Below are 16295 nucleotides of genomic sequence, written 5' to 3'. Positions count from 1 at the left end.
TTTCTGTTGCACTGTGGCCCGCTCTGTTCCAATGGGAAGAAAGGAACGCGTGGCCGCGATGACTCGGCGACGACTCACGAGTGCACTGCGCCCACCCGAAAAGCTTGAGGCGACAAACTGTTTTGGCGTTAAGAAATGGACCATCTCGCTCTGTCTCGGAGGAGGGCCAATTGGCAGGTCCACAATGGCTGGTTTGAACACTGTCATATGGTCATGTAATATAATAATGAGTTAACCGGTCTTTTTTATGACGTCATAAATATTATATTTTGAAACTATAAACACAGCCCTAAATCGAGTAAAGAATCGAACATAAATCTGAATTGCAATAAGAGCGATAGAGAATATACTACCACTTAATAAAAAAAAAAAAATTAGGTAATAAAAATTTAAAATAAATCTAAGATAAATAATTTAAAATTATCTCATCTTGTCATCCACCTGAATAAGAAAAGAAAAGGAGATCCATAGGGATGATTAAAAACTACGTCCTTATATAATATTATTCTATGAAATATTATATCCCTCTAGAGATTATCTTTTTTGACCACTTATGTTCACGCTCAAATACTTCGAGTTATTAACTTACGTATCAAATGGACTAGATCGAGAAACCCTTATCGATCTCGTTCTTAGTGCAGGTGACACCTTCAGATCTTATCATCTCATCTCGAAGGCATCTCGAATAACCTTACATATACGAGTCTGAATCACGTCGGATTGATCAAGACATCAATGACTTTTTCTACTAACAAACATATTATGAAAACTCTTTAAAAATATAATAAATAATCTTTTGATCAATAAGTTAGGAGATATCAATGGAACCAGATCCGAATTTGCAAAAAAGAAAAACTTTCTTTTTCCACTCTATTTTTCTTTTCTGGGTTTTCCCATTTCGTACAAATAACAAAAGTGCTTTTTCTAACCCAGATTTATCATAGTAAATCTATAGATTCATCCACTTCATGTACATAACATCGAATAGATACGATGTAAACTTTAAATGACTCGGCCGGTTCCTTTATATTATATGCTGAATTATTTCGTATTACTCCATATGAACAAGCCTGTGAAGGTCATGTCTACTAAAATTCCAAATTCATGACAATACTTGATAGGAGACACCATCCAAGCAAAAATAACAAAACAGGCTGACCAGATTTGCCACACTATCACAAATCACAAAAGAAATATTTTTTAATCATGAATTATTTAAAAAATACTTTTTCTACTTGTAAACAACTAACACATGCCAGCTAACTTAAAAAATTTTGAGTGACTACACTGAAATGAATTCAAGGAAGATTCTCTTAAAAAAAGCATGGAGATTTAATTCAACTTTAATTATTTTCTTCACCGACAATCTTTTCTCGATATTCATGTTGTCGGATGTATTACATATTCTATGTATTACATATTCTAAAGGTCTATCTCAACTAGTGATGGTGATTCCAAATAATTAAATATTAATTTACATCTTCTTGATACCTTCCTCTCTGTCACCATCTTTTTTTTTTGGGAAGATGCTCTAAATGGTTTGGGAAAAGATGCTCTATTTTTTTGAATCTTGCATTTTGACAGAATTTAACTCAAAGCATAAATTACTGGAACCTATTACTGTCTATCATAGCCTTTTTATTATTGTATTCTCATACAGAATCTCAATTGTAGATGTCTTAAGAATCTTTGAAGAAAATTAAAGATACAAAACATGTTGAAAAGTTAGATAGCAGTCAAGCTTAATGTTCTCATTGCAAGGTACTGATCCATAGTATGTGATGATCTTATCTTCTCAAGCATGGCTGGTGTTTCATTCAAAATAAACTAATTTAGCCCAGATCTTGAGATGCTTCGTGTATCTAAGATTTTGAAGTAGTTCATGATTAATACAACCTGGTAAGCCTAAGATCTAACTATCAACAATGAGATACTGTTTTAATCTGGTCGACCTTTTTTTTAGGGTTAATTTTAGTAGAAAATTATTCTTCTTGTGGACACATTAGTGCAGATTCTAGTTGTCTAGGGTAAGATAATGATTTGGATCCAATCAAGATTCATTTCAAATCGGTCTCAATTCAAACTACTATTTGTAGAACATCAAATATGCAAAACTAAATCGGGAGGTAACGAATGCCCATTCGATAATCAAGTTAATTTTAAACAAAGTTATGTTTGAGAGTACAACTTGATCCCTTTTATAGGTGACTCCGGAAACGGATACGCCCAGTGTCACCGACAACAAGAGGGGGGTGTGCGACGCTTCGGACGAAGACATCACGTGATGTCCGTCGACCCTTGCACCCGCGTAGATTAGTCAAGTCAATTACGAGATTCAAATGATCAATCGCTCGACCACATATTGCTCTGTGATATGTGTGTCTCATGATCTAATCGTTACATACCAGTAATATATGATTATCATGACTTTTAATGATCGGCCGATCGACCACGTGTCCTATGTGATGATATAACGTGTGACATATTACTCTTCACCTATCAGCAAACAACATAAATCTAACTTGCATGATTGGCAGTGTACTTTCTTAAATATTCGTACCTTGTGTTTCTGAATAAACTTTTGTTCTGTACTTTCTGAAAAGTGGCCAAGATTTCACACCTCGCGATTCAAGTGATGAAGATTTGAGTCACGAACATATCTGCTAAAATTGAGCACGAAGAGGATTAGACAACATATCATGATTCAAAAGAAAAGATGGTATCTGATGTATAATTCAAAATAGTCTAAGAGAAAGTACAGAAATGAGAAGAAAATGGAATGTTCCATGAGTGCCGGAAAGTGATGCCTTCTTCATAAAATGACAAGTCTGATGGCAGGACAAGTGAAGCAGGGGAAAGCCAAGATAAAAGACAAGAGGGACAAGCAGGCAGGGAGATTAAACAATTGAAAGCTTAGAACTGAGCGCTGCAATTTGAAGGTTTCTTGGCCTTCACCAACCAAGGTAGCAGCCCATGGAGATTCTCACTGGAGCAAGCATCTATCAACATGATACTATCCAAAGGACATCTACTGTTAGCAACACACAATTTATCAAGCTACAACAATCTAGTATCGGAAGTCTATAATTGTCTAGAAGAAGACTCAAATTGCTAAAACTGACCACAGTGAGTAAAATTATCGAGCTACAGCTTCCAACAATGCTTGGATCTTTTTCACACATGTTTTCCTGTCACAAACAGCAGTGACAGCTTCCAACAATGATGATGACCATAGCAAACTGACAAGTCCAGACCATACTAACCACTTAAAGTCAATCCACATGAAAGGGACCATTTTTTCCTGCCCTGTGGACCCTCTTTTCATATTTTAGATGCTTACAAACAGCATTCACAGCTTGTTCATTTCCAACAATCATCAACAAACCTTCTTGAGACCCTTCAGTGAGTGACTTGCAACATCATTGACTACTTAAGCTTATAAAAGAAATGGCCAATAAGTATTCTTTGCATCAAATAACCTTGAAATAGAGGAATTTAAAAAACTCAAAACCTGATCATTGACTTCTTGACGCACATTCCAAAAGCAAATTCTTGCTCACAACAAAACAGACACAAATAAGTTTACCTGCATCAACATGCATAATACAAAGACTATAATGCAAGGTCTGGGATAATGTAATTTGTTCACAACATTGACTACTTGAGTTGAGAGAAAGATGACCAAATATACGAAGCTCACCTTAATGCACGGTCTGGGATAATGTAAGCAACCTTTCCCTTCAAATAACCTTCAAATGAAAGAGTTCATAAAACTCAAAATCTGATCAGTGACTAAGGTCTACCATTCCAAAAGGCAAATTAAATTCTTGCACACAACAAGACAGACTCGAAGAAAATTTACTTCAATCAACATTCACAGTACAAAGATTATATTACCGAACCTAATTTTGCTTCCAATATGTTCGTGGCTTTTAATAATCAGCAAAAATATGCAAAACCTGCAAGATATTATTATTCATGATGTTTGAGGTAGCGAGCTTCCCTAGCTCGAGGACGAACTGATTAAGTTACATGGATGAATCGACGTAGTAGGGCGAGGTAAAATGGCAAGAAGATAATTAAGATGGCAACCTGATGCTTCACCAAGTTTCCGGTAGCATGACAAAGTAGAACGGGGAGAAAACCTCCGTTTCTCCACCAAGAAAAGAAAATCGGGTGGCGATAATCTTATAGGGGCTCAAATCCTATCGCAAGCCAGACGAAAGGGCCATCAGTAGGACGGCGGCCTGCTCCTCTTCCCCAAGTACTTTTCTCCTCCTCCTCCTCCATCTCCTCCGTTTCTGAATCATGGATATCTGCTTCCACAAACCCAACCCGGACATCTGCATCTTAAGATACACACCAAACCTCTTCCGGCCTCCTCCGTCGCTGATCTCTCTCTTCTCCTTCTTCACCTTCATTCCCGCTTCCTTTACATTCTTCCGGTAACGGATCCCACACGCGTTGCAGAGCGACTGCCATCGCACAGATCATCAGATCAACAACGTAAAACTCGAACGAAACAAGCGGCAAATCCGATCGCCAATCAAAGACCGAAACGACTCAGGGATAGTACCTTGGGGCCAGTAGGGCCAGCTCGCCAGAGAGGGGTTTTTGTGGCTCGGCAATCCGTACAGCTCTTGATCTGGCGATCGCTGCTCCTCGGATTTGCATCACACGAAGCCTGCAGATGGAATCGAAGCAAGAAACAACACACCACCGCAAACAATCGCATGAATCACCAAACATGAAGAGCGAGCAAGACCACGACACAACAAGAACAGAAGCACAACCAGCCTTACCATGTCACTTAGATCCATCATGCCCTGATTCACTGTGATTGGTAATGGCCTCCGCTTTCACGCCTCTCCTCTCTCTCTATATATATAGTGGGGGAACGGTGTGAGAGAGAGGCGGCGAACTCCTGAGAGTGAAGAGAGTGGAGGGAAACAGAAAACAATAGAGGGAGAGAGGCCAAAAAAAAAATGAATTATTTATCGTTAAAAAATACACCGTGGAGTAATATAATAAGCTGAGGTGTCACCGCATAAAGGCATCCGGCCGAAGCCAATGAGAGTACGGGGAGAAAAAACGACCGGCTTATTTAAATCCCCGTGAGGGTACACCTTACCGCATCAACGGACTAGGCGGATGTGAGAAGAAGCGTGGATCCGCCGTGTGGACGTTTAGCACCAACGACCCGCTTTTCACGACGTGGAGGGTTCTGACTGCCCAATTGGAGGAGAATTCAGTGGGACCAAAAGCAAAGAATGTGCATGATACACGGTCGTTTGCTGTTTGCTTTGACGTAGCTGATCCCTGCTCCTGAGAAGTGAAACTACGACGGAAATGGGTAAAACACTTGAATTGAGCTACGCGCAAGGCTGACGTCTGATCGAGATCTGACGGCGCAGGTTCAACTACAAGATACGTGTGCTTATTGGAAGCTTAAAAATAAAGAAAAAATAAAATTTCATTTGCTAACCTAAAATAATAGCATAGTATATAAATAAAAATAATTATAAAATTCGAAAACCAAAGGTGGTTGAGGTAAAAAGTATGATTTTTTTTGTAAAAAAATAAATAATGAAGGTAGGATTCAAGAACAGTGTTCATTTCGATCGATATATTTTATGATGCATCGATAAATTATTATTTTTTTATAGAGATAGTTGATCCAACTTTGATATTAAAAAAATTATTAAAAAATAAAAAGTACTTTAGGTATTGTGCATCTAGTTAATAGATTAATGAAGATGTGATTCCAAAATTATATTTTTATGAAGAGTAAGAAAAATATGAATATTATTTTTCTTAAAATATTTTTTCATAATTGTTATTGATAATTCAATAAAAAAAATATTTATATATTTAGTGTTTAAACTTTCTTAGTGATCTACCTAAAAAAAAATGTTGTTTTCTATTGAGTAAATGATCTACCTAAAAAAATTGTTGTTTTCTATTGAGAAATATATACTCGATGCATTATATTGATTCTATGATGGAGTATAATATAGCTCATTTTATTAATATAACATCATAAAATATACCAAACAAGCATCATAACCCAGTGTTGATATTGCAATGCCACAAATCCACCAACAAAGAACAAAGAACCATGTTAGTCCAAGGAAAAGTCAGCTGCTAATCTGATGAGAAGTCGTCCATCATTGCAATATCAACACTGCTTCGCACCACCATCCATAGATACAGTAGCAGAACCAAGAGATCATCCTCCTCACTGCGTCCTCAACTTGGTGTACTCTCTGTTGGCCTTGGCAAGCTTCGAGCAGCAGCAAGAGAGGAAGGCAAAGAAGGTCGAGAGGGCGCACATTGCCCACGTGATCACCACCAGTAGCCACTCCTTGATGCTGGCCTTGGCCGGGTGTGTCCTGTCCGCCACCACCAGGGCCCGGAAGATGGCCTCCGCGACGGCGTAGGACGTCGCCGGGTCCATCTCGTCCACCGCCGTCCCGTACTCGTTGAGGCACGATATGTCGTAGACTCCGTTCGTCTCCGACACGCCCAGGTACTCGCACGTCTTCACCCGCGCCTGGATCCTCTCCTCCGGCGATAGCTCGTCGCCGTGCGTCAGCACCAGGATGGGGCTGTCGGCTGTTCGGACAAAAATGAGTGTTCGATGAAATGCTTCGGCGGGATTAGAGGACGAGGTCGGGTGTTGTGGTGAGACTTACTGGGGCTGATCTTGATGGGAGGGTAGTGGAAGAGGTCGCGGGTGGCTTCGAGGGGGCGGGGGTCGCCGGAGAGGAGGGAGTGGTGGAGCTCGTAGAGGTTGGCCACCACGACGGGGCAGTTGACCCGTCGGCGGAGGAAGCGCGTAGCGGGGGGCGCGGAGGCGGGAGCAGGGGCGTCGGGGGGGTTTGCGCCGCGGCAGGGCTGGCCGTGGCGGACGCCCTCGTTCATCCACTCCGCCACCTCCTCAAGGCCGTCGGCCATCCGGTCGCAGTCGAGGCCGCGGGAGTCGAAGATGCAGAACCCGCTCCGCATAGACCGCAGCACGTTGTGCTCCTCCAGGCACTGCGTCCGCCCGTCGTTGCCTGCGAAATCCCATCCTCGGATCAGTGAAAACAACTACAACCCGTAAGGAAAAGAAATCTATCGACAAACGAGTGATCTCTCCGAGAAGAGAACCAAACGAGCGAAGACTATCCAGGCTGACAACAACTGGAACCGATGCTTGGCAAGAAAAGTCGAAGCTCATCAAGGAAGCACTCGAGAAGAAGGCAATAAAGATCGAAACTTTTGCAGAGAACGATGCAAGACGAAGCAGAAAGATCGGATCTTTGAGGTCTTTCTACAGGAAGAAACAACTACCAGCGAGAGGGATGCTCTGAGCGAAAGGCAGGAATCCGGCGCGGCCGAGAACGCAGTACATGAGATCCACCAGCGCGGTCTTGCCGGTGCCGGCAAGCCCGAGCAGCAGGATGGTGATGACAGGGGGGATGTCCGTCTCGTGCTTGGGAATCCCACCGGCAGGGAGCCAGAGGTCGCCAGCATTGTACGTCAGCAGCTTGTGCCGGATGTCGTCGAGGGACACGTTGGCTGCCGCCGCGAGCCGCTCGAGCTCCCTCAGGACCCGCACCCGAGGCGAGGCAACCGCGCCCCTGGATCCCGCGGCGGCCTCCGTCCTCCCGCCTTCGCTGTCGCCGTCGAACTCAATGAGGGAGCGCCACCAGCAGTTAGCCAAGGCCGCGCTGGCCTCGCTGGCGTCGTCGCCTCCCTGCACCGAGCTGCGCATCCTCCTTTCTTCTCTCACCTCTGCTCTCCTTCTCGTCCTCCTCTTCTGCGGTCGCCTTCTGCAACGTTTCCTTGCCACCGCTGCCTCTATAGTCGTCATTTAAGCGGAGGTTTGGTTCGGGGAAAGTGCGATAAAGAATTAGATCGTTACCGGACATCCACAACTCATAGCTTCTACCGAGCCAAAGAAGATTCCGATGAACTTTCTTGCGTAAAGAGCAGAATAAGACGTAAACTCCAGGACGAGCCAAGACGACAGCGTACGTGCGGATGCCGGTGCTTCTCAGTAGCTCACTGCTTCAAAGAGGAGAAAGAAATGGCCAGAGGGGGCCAACAGTTCCCCTATTGACCACGTTGATGCCATGGCTTGGACTGAATCCCCGAGGTTGGTGCGGAGAAGGGTCTGCGCAGGTGAGATCAAAGAGACGTAGAAATGGCACGGCAACAACTACGTAAGGCAAAAAAGGTAAAAGATAAAACCAATGTTCCCTCCTGTTTCTACTGTGAAGCTTTGGGTGTTAGCGTGAGAAACTCATCGGGAAACCCATCGCCGCCCCTCCTCTCCCACTAGACGTGCTGCTTCCCCTTCTGACCGTCAGCTCGAGGCCGCCGCTGCCTCTCCCTCCTCTCGACCATTTCTTCCCGTATTAGATTAGCTAGTCAGGTTAGGAGAGAAAATATATTATTCTTTCAATTTTAGGGAGAGATTTTTTTTTCTTTTTAAATATTTTAATATTTTTACTATATTTCGGAGGATGCTTTGATTACTTTTTGAGCTTAAAATCCAATAAATTTAGCAAAAGTTATGTTCTTGACAAGTCTCTCATCTTTCTCTCATTAATTTGTGCTTTGGGCGACTCTTGTGCACATTTTAGTAGTGACTTGGATGCTTAAAAGTATAATTGATAATATTGAGAAAATTATTCATATATATATATATATATATATATATATATATATTATTTTCATATTATATTTTCCTTCTAACTTTATTGTATACAATTATAAATCGATCTTGAACTGATTTGGTTGGTATCGATTTATCAAAAATCCCTTTTTTGATTCGATTGATTGATCAGTTTATATGGAATCAAATCAATTTTAAATATGAAATATAACATCCAATTGCATACTTTCAATCTCTTTGGAATTAAATTAGGAATGGATGTAGATGGTGCTGGTGTGGTGTGGTGTGGCTGATTAGTCGGTATGGCTTGGTCCATTGGTCGATGTCCGAGTCTTATATCAGTTAAGCTGGATGTCGAGGTCGGTCGGGCCCTCGCGACGAGGTGTTGATCAGTGTTCCTCGATCTGGGCGCAGTCCGTATTGAGCAGTGTCTCTCCGTCTCCAGGCTGGTCGGTAGCTCACCTTCATACACTAGATGGCAATTCCTAGGTTGAGACGCTCGCGACTCGAGGGTGACCGCTTTCCTGCAAAAATGATCTTCGTCGGGTGATTCCCAACTTTGGCCTCTCCGACGGGCAAGTCAGTAGTTGTTTTTCTCTTCTTTTTCCTCTCACTCTCTCTTTCTCTGGCCGGATGGCGATCGGGGGCTTTTATACTATTATACGAGGGTCAGTCGTACACGGGTTTAGTGTGGTGATCGATCCTCGAGGGATGAGACGACATTTTTGTGCGAGCATCGTCCCGAGCTTCCGAGACGGGACATACCAAACAACGCATTGGTATGGGTTATGACTTGGCATGTGGGGGTGCTCCCCTTGCTGACTCGGTTGTAGCGTGACATGACATCGATTGTGACGTGTCTTGAACCCAAAATATATCTTATTAAATGGAATTGAGCATAATAACCACTAGTATTACTAATATGCTAATGAACTGTATAATTTACATGATCACAGAAATCAATAAGCATATGAGACAATAATTTAACAAAATACATTCTTACATTGGAAATCAATGGATTACTAAACTAAATTTTTGTATCTGTAGGAGGAGCCATCTATGTTCTTCTCTCTCTCTCTCTCTCTCTCGCTCTCTCTCTCTTTTATTGTCTATGTTATCATCTTTTTCTCACTTTAATCCTGCCGCATAATTTTTTTGCAATTGATTAGGTGCTATGAGAATATTTAGAAAAATATATATTAAAATTATTTAAAATTAAAAATTAGATAATTAAATTAATCAAATTATATTAACTATTTATTGGATTTTAAGCTCAAAAGTTTTAATCAAAGTAGAGCGATTTCAATTGAAACTATCTTATTTTAATCAAACTCAGGTTCAAATTGATATGAACACTCCTATATATCATATTCATTATATTTGATAAGTATATACTCAAAATAAGTTTATTATATTTGATATTACATCTTTAAAATAAGATTCTTATAATTGTTAATATATTTTTAAGGATGATGTGTTATATTATCCTACCATGTTAGCGAGTTTCAATTATTAAATGATTGCTCAAAACCTTACTTTGAATTTTTTAAATATATTATAAATATATTTCTTAAAATATTATTAATATTATAATATTTTCAAGATATTTGATTCTATATTTGTGACAAAGTAAAAAATAAATAAATTTTTATCATGGTTTATTTTGAAATATGTCAAAACCTTTACACATTTTTCATTCAGAATCATTCAAAACATAGAATAAAGTTGACATTTTTTATTGTCACTAAACTTTTTAATTAAATAAAACCAGTTACAATATTTTTTAATTAAATAAAAAGATTTTTTCACATTTCTTTTCCTATAATTTGGGCAAATTTGGTACTCTATCAAACCCTAATCGACATAAAAAAGAATCGGAAGTAATAGTATTAGCTCGATCGCGATCCGACTTCGCAACGTGGTCTCGCCGAACCAACTCGAACAACGGGCCACGTGGGCCGAGCCGTCTCTGCATGGTCCAGCCCATTATATTAGGAGAAGATGTTATTTCGATTTTGCCCTCGGAAACCCTAAGATGAGTGATGTACAAATAGACGCCTTCGGCCTCCGCCGCCGCAGCATTCGTCCACAGCGTTCTTCTGGACATCGCAGGAGAGGAGCACGATGGTGTCGCTGAAGCTCCAGAAGCGGCTCGCCGCCAGCGTCCTCAAGTGCGGGAGGGGGAAGGTGTGGCTCGACCCCAATGAGGTCAACGAGATCTCCATGGCCAACTCCCGTAAGGAGCTCTACTTTATCGTTGTTGATAGTCCTCGTTGTCTGGATCCGAATAGAGCCGCTGGGTTCTAAGCCTATTGATCGTTTGGTCTTTGACAGAGATGACCAATTCCTTTCTTGTATCTCTGAATGTTATTTTTGCTCGTGGTTGAATCATGGTTGTTGGATGATTTCTTAGACTCGTCATCGTTGTAGATATAGTTTATCTTCTTAGGTTTATTACGTCTGGTGTTCTGGCAATCTTTTATGTGTAAAGGCCCGTGTTTTCGATGTATCCAGTGACGTTATTGCTCTGGCGCTTCGTATGTGCAATTCTAAGTCTTTAACGCGACGATTCTTTGCGTTGTCATTAGTTGTTCGATAATGCATTGTCGCAAATTGATTTTTGTTCCAGAATGTTTATCCTCGCTTATGATTATAGAATGGTTGTAGGCCAGCATTTTCCAGTTTTATCCCTCTTACAATTGCTAGTTATGTTATGGCCATTTGCTCTCATCGTGAGCTTTGAGAAGTCTTAGGATATATCTTTTGTGAACCTTTCTTTACCTTTGATGTAGTTTCTAAGGTTTATTCTTCACCCTTTAATAAAAGTTTAAATATTTTTGGATGATTTAACAAGCGAGATGCTAGGTAATTACTGCAAATTTGTTGTTTGATGTGTTTAGCGGTATATTACCTCACTGAGTATTGATTGAAATGGTGTGTTAATGTACGTTATTTCTTGAATATTTTATGATAGTCGAACCTTTGATATCCTGTATTTAGGACTGGAAGGGGTTGTGTCAGATCCAGTTGTGTTAGATACTATGGATGAACTATCAAAATCTCAATAAATTCAATTTGTTCATCTGATTAAATGTTGAACCAAGACCATTTATGCAACCTGTTTGATAAACTGGTCCTGTCGAGTTGATTCAAAATGACATGTTTCTTGTCCTACTTACGCTATCTGATATGCTAGCATAACATTTAATTTGTTAGTTGAAAATGACACACCTATCTTATTTGTCATGATAATTAAATTGTTGTATTGGGTTAAGATGGTTAAACTTTTGAATTTGATGTATCAGTTTGTAATTTATCTTTGCTGGATTAAACCTATGTAACTGTAAATCAAACCCACAAGTCCCAGGCCAGTCTTAAGTTGGGTTGGATCAAGGATTACCATGGTCTTATAGGCTGTAGTGCATGAGAATACGTGCTTTTGTCATGTTAATACATTGCCAAGGAAATTTATTTTCATATTTGTTAATATGTTCTTTTGATGCATTTAGCAGCTGAAATATTAAGGTTCCATATCTTTCTGATTAACAAGCTGTGGACTAGGATTAATTTTAAAGACTGCCTGAGTTGCATGCGAGTGACATACAAACCCAGGTTTTATTGTTATGTTTTCTGACACAATCTAGATCACATGGAAATATATGAGTGCACTGTGTTTATACCTGTCAATTTGTTAATACAGGCGTACATTCATAGCCATTCCCATTGCTCATGAATTTGTTTTAACATAACAATCGGTTCACTTTGTATACTTCGAGATCTGGATAAGATAATTTTATTCTTGCATTCTTCATATTTTCATCTCATTTTATTGGTTTTGCCAATGGTCATGTACGAGTATCACCGCTTGAATATAAATATTAGGTCAATATTGAGAATGTGCTTGACATGAGAGGTACTTCTGGTGTGATCTCAATGCCAGCATTCAAATATATGGAACCAACTTAAGATTGCATGCATCTGATGTTTCTGTTTCACGTTGGCAGTAGCCTTGTGCATTGGGCTGCCTATTGAAATACAGTAACATGATCAAATACAGTAACTGAAATACAGTAGCCTTGTGTGTGTGTGTGTGTGATAATTTCTGAATGTTTAGAATGGAGGAGCTGACAACACAAAAAGACTGCTGGAACTTTTGTGAATGTTTTTTTGACAATGATGTACTTCATTTTGTAATTTTCACTTTTTATTTTATTTTTGTTTTATAGTTTGTTGTTGTTTCAAAGAAAATAGTATCTTGTCATTGTCATTTGAGTTGAGATGTGCAAATAATTGGTACAAAATCTTCTGTATTTTTAGGCTGGGGAAGTGTGGGATGAAAAAACCCTAATTGGGCGATGAGAGTTCCTTGGGTAATCAATATTTTTACCATGAGAGATGAACATGGAAGACTATGGAAACCCAGTTATGACTGTTGTCATCTTGTGTGTGATACCTTGGTTTCAGCCTTTTCCCAAATATCCTTGATTAGGGTGAGGAGAAATGAAATGGAGCCATTAGTTTATAATGGTCATTTGCAGATGAATTTTTAATGCTATTGTTTGTTTTGTCAATTCGTTATATTTAAGAATCTCATTTATCCATTGCTTTCATTGGACTTGTAATTATCTAATTGGGTTCACGATGCAGGCCAAAACATTAGAAAGCTGGTCAAGGATGGTTTTGTCATCAGGAAGCCAACCAAGATTCATTCGAGATCTCGTGCAAGGAGGGCACTGGAGGCAAAGAGAAAAGGACGACATTCTGGATATGGTAATAATTTTGTTTTTGCTCATCTTTGTTAATTTTATTGTAGTTTATCTTTATCTATCTATACATTTTGTTAATCTTTTTGTCTCCCAGGTAAGCGCAGGGGAACAAGGGAAGCTAGGCTTCCAACTAAGGTGCTTTGGATGCGCAGAATGCGAGTTCTCAGACGGTTGCTTCGGAAGTACCGTGAATCAAAGAAGATTGATAAACATATGTACCATGACATGTACATGAAAGTTAAGGGTAATGTCTTCAAGAACAAGAGGGTGCTGATGGAGAGTATTCATAAATCCAAAGCTGAGAAGGCAAGAGAGAAGACATTGTCTGACCAGTTTGAAGCCAAGAGAGCCAAGAGCAAGGCCAGCAGAGAAAGGAAAATCGCCAGGAGAGAGGAACGCCTGGCTCAGGTCCAATAATTTTTTATATATTGTTTTCTTTGGCGTACAATATGCAGCTTACCGGATTTCAACTGTTCTTTTACTCATTCTGGATGATTACCCTGTCTGATTATTAAAATTGCTTTGCTGGTTGTTTTTTTCCTGTTTGTGACTGTTGAACTCATTAATCTGTTTTGTCATTGTGAGCAGGGGCCTGGAGACCGAGCACCCGCAGGAGCTGCTTCTCAATCCGAGTAAGGGATCTTTCCCGTGCAACTTTTACCAGAGAACTTGTATGTTCGTAATCTAATGTGGGAAAGTGTTTCTCATGCAGGGCTCCCAAGAAAGCTAAGAAGTAAAAGTAACAATGCCGAGAACTATTCGTCGCAGAATAGGTACAAGTGGCTCGTGGAGCATTCCTTATGTTTCGTTTCCAACTGTGAGATGTTGCAAAAACTTGTCGAAACTTTTATTCCGCATCTTTTAGGGCTTTTGATACTTGTTTGTTCTGATGGAGTTGGATAAACTTGTGTTATTTGTCAGTTTTCAGTAATGGCATTATCCATTTTTGATAACCCTGGTTAATTTTTTTGGTGTGTCAATCTTTCCATTGCTCGTGTGATAAGTTAAGCAAGTGGATTTCAAATCCAGCATATACTGAATCTTCTGCTTTTTTTAGGCCAATATTTGGTTTCATTCACCATATTTCGTGGGCATATTTACTCAAAACAGATTTGTGACACAACTCTTTTGAGTTTGCCTCCTATAATAATCTTTTGCAACTATGAATCAGTTCTATAGTGTTTCTGAAACTAAGCCAAGCAGAAGTAAATCACAAGAAGGTTTCCTCACGAAAGAATTGTACCCTCAGATATATTTGATATAAATTTGAAGCTGTCCTTTAGCGTGAGACCATGAGACATGTCTGTGGAGGCTTTCATTATTAACGAAATAAAGAAGACCATGAGACAATGAACTGACAGTGTAGTTATTCTTTGTCGATTGATCATTAATATGACAAAATTATAACTTAAAAACGATATTAATCTCTACCTAAAAATGTTAGAAACATGTGGAATCAAATAATTGGTAAAAATATTAGAGAAAAAATGAATTACTTTTAGGGATAATTTTCCCAAAATATTTTTTCATTTTTATTTTTTCTCAATTTGTACTCCTTTTCCATTTAGTATCACTTATTTCCTAAAAGAAAAGACGATAGCTTCGGTCGTACACCCTTGCCCTCGTCACTATCATTGCTCATGTGCTATCGCTCATGTGCTATCGTTATAGTCCTTGCTCATGCACCTTCACCTCCTTCGTCATTGTTCTATTGTCGCTCGATATCGATTGTCCATGTGCCATCATCATCATCATCCTTGCATATGCACCTTCACCTTCGTCATTGTTCTCGTGATTATTGTCGCTCGATATCGGTTGAGATGTTGCCTACCGGAAGAGTCGAGTCGAATAACGGGACGAAGGAAATTAGTCATCATCTTCCCCCTCATTCTCTGCAATGTTGAAGTATCGCATCTCGTAAACACTGCGATCTTTGTTGGAAGCAATAACTGGCAACCAACCCAGCACATTGTGTTTCTTCAAGTACTTCTTGGTCAGATACTTTTTAACTACCTAAAAGTCAGCAAAGTGAAAGCCAAATTACTTGGCAGATGTACTGCAGCAGATTAACAGTGGTAATGACAAAATCATGCTTCATGAGCTTGAAAGGATCACAATATTGCAAATGCAGAAAGGTGCAGTAAGGCAAATCTTTTACAATATCAACTCGTATCACTTGACATTTATTAGCATCTAAGAAAAGGATTCCAGACAACAATATTCCAAAAAACAACTCAACAAAAGCCGGAACAAATCTTTGAATTCGATAATCTAAGTTCATCTTTGGTTGCAGCCAGGGAAGAAAAAGGTGGATCATTATTCACAGAAAAGTGTTTCATTCCCGAATTCAAGTGTCTCCTCATGCAAAGCAGAATTACAAGGAGGTTTCAAGCTGGCTATTGTTCTCTGAAGTTAAATAGTGGTAACAATTGGTAGATGACTTTCAATTCAGCTCCCAAGCAGTTTAAGAAGGATGTCAGCTAAGCTTTTCTTTAAGCATGAAGTTTTTTCCATGCCCTTAATTACAATTATGGCAAAAATCAAAATAAACCCTAAAAACTAGATGAATACACAACAATGTAGCAAGATTCAAGTGCTTCTCAATTTGTTGCAAAGCAGAACTTGATGTTATCATCAAGACAGTAATAACTAATTCACATATGAAAAAAGGATAATATGTTAAAAGCAGAACTTGATCATAAACAGCTAAAAGAGTATTAAACTTTTTGATTCAATTCTTTTTTTTTTTTGCTGCTCTTTGTTTCCTGATAATGAATTGTCTTCATGTAATCATTTTATGAGTACAACATTGCTAACCACATTACTATGTCAAAATAAACATAAAAAAAGCACCATTCACTCAG

General features: G+C 39.5%; 3 protein-coding genes across 3 annotated transcripts; 1 reads left to right on the top strand and 2 right to left on the bottom strand.

The window, feature by feature from the left end:
• Positions 1 to 3714: 3714 nt before the first annotated feature.
• Positions 3715 to 4945, bottom strand: LOC135642655 (GATA transcription factor 16-like). The gene is made up of 3 exons (XM_065158965.1): positions 4803 to 4945; positions 4577 to 4684; positions 3715 to 4475 (listed from the first exon to the last, which is right to left on the bottom strand). Exons 1-3 carry the CDS (start codon positions 4821 to 4823, stop codon positions 4206 to 4208), a joined length of 399 nt encoding a protein of 132 aa, XP_065015037.1. The 5' UTR covers positions 4824 to 4945; the 3' UTR covers positions 3715 to 4205.
• Positions 4946 to 6132: 1187 nt separating this feature from the next.
• On the bottom strand, positions 6133 to 7852 carry LOC135642671 (uncharacterized). Its single transcript, XM_065158997.1, has 3 exons — positions 7336 to 7852; positions 6696 to 7058; positions 6133 to 6615 (listed from the first exon to the last, which is right to left on the bottom strand). Exons 1-3 carry the CDS (start codon positions 7757 to 7759, stop codon positions 6239 to 6241), a joined length of 1164 nt encoding a protein of 387 aa, XP_065015069.1. The 5' UTR covers positions 7760 to 7852; the 3' UTR covers positions 6133 to 6238.
• Positions 7853 to 10736: 2884 nt separating this feature from the next.
• LOC135642468 (large ribosomal subunit protein eL19z-like) lies at positions 10737 to 14384 on the top strand. The gene is made up of 5 exons (XM_065158640.1): positions 10737 to 10901; positions 13313 to 13435; positions 13526 to 13839; positions 14020 to 14063; positions 14144 to 14384. Exons 1-5 carry the CDS (start codon positions 10790 to 10792, stop codon positions 14166 to 14168), a joined length of 618 nt encoding a protein of 205 aa, XP_065014712.1. The 5' UTR covers positions 10737 to 10789; the 3' UTR covers positions 14169 to 14384.
• Positions 14385 to 16295: the final 1911 nt, after the last annotated feature.

This window comes from Musa acuminata, chromosome BXJ3-7 (assembly GCF_036884655.1).
Source record: "Musa acuminata AAA Group cultivar baxijiao chromosome BXJ3-7, Cavendish_Baxijiao_AAA, whole genome shotgun sequence".
NCBI classification, from domain to species: domain Eukaryota; kingdom Viridiplantae; phylum Streptophyta; class Magnoliopsida; order Zingiberales; family Musaceae; genus Musa; species Musa acuminata.
The sequence above is the reverse complement of the archived record's forward strand: the minus strand, read 5'-3'. Positions and strand labels throughout refer to the sequence as shown.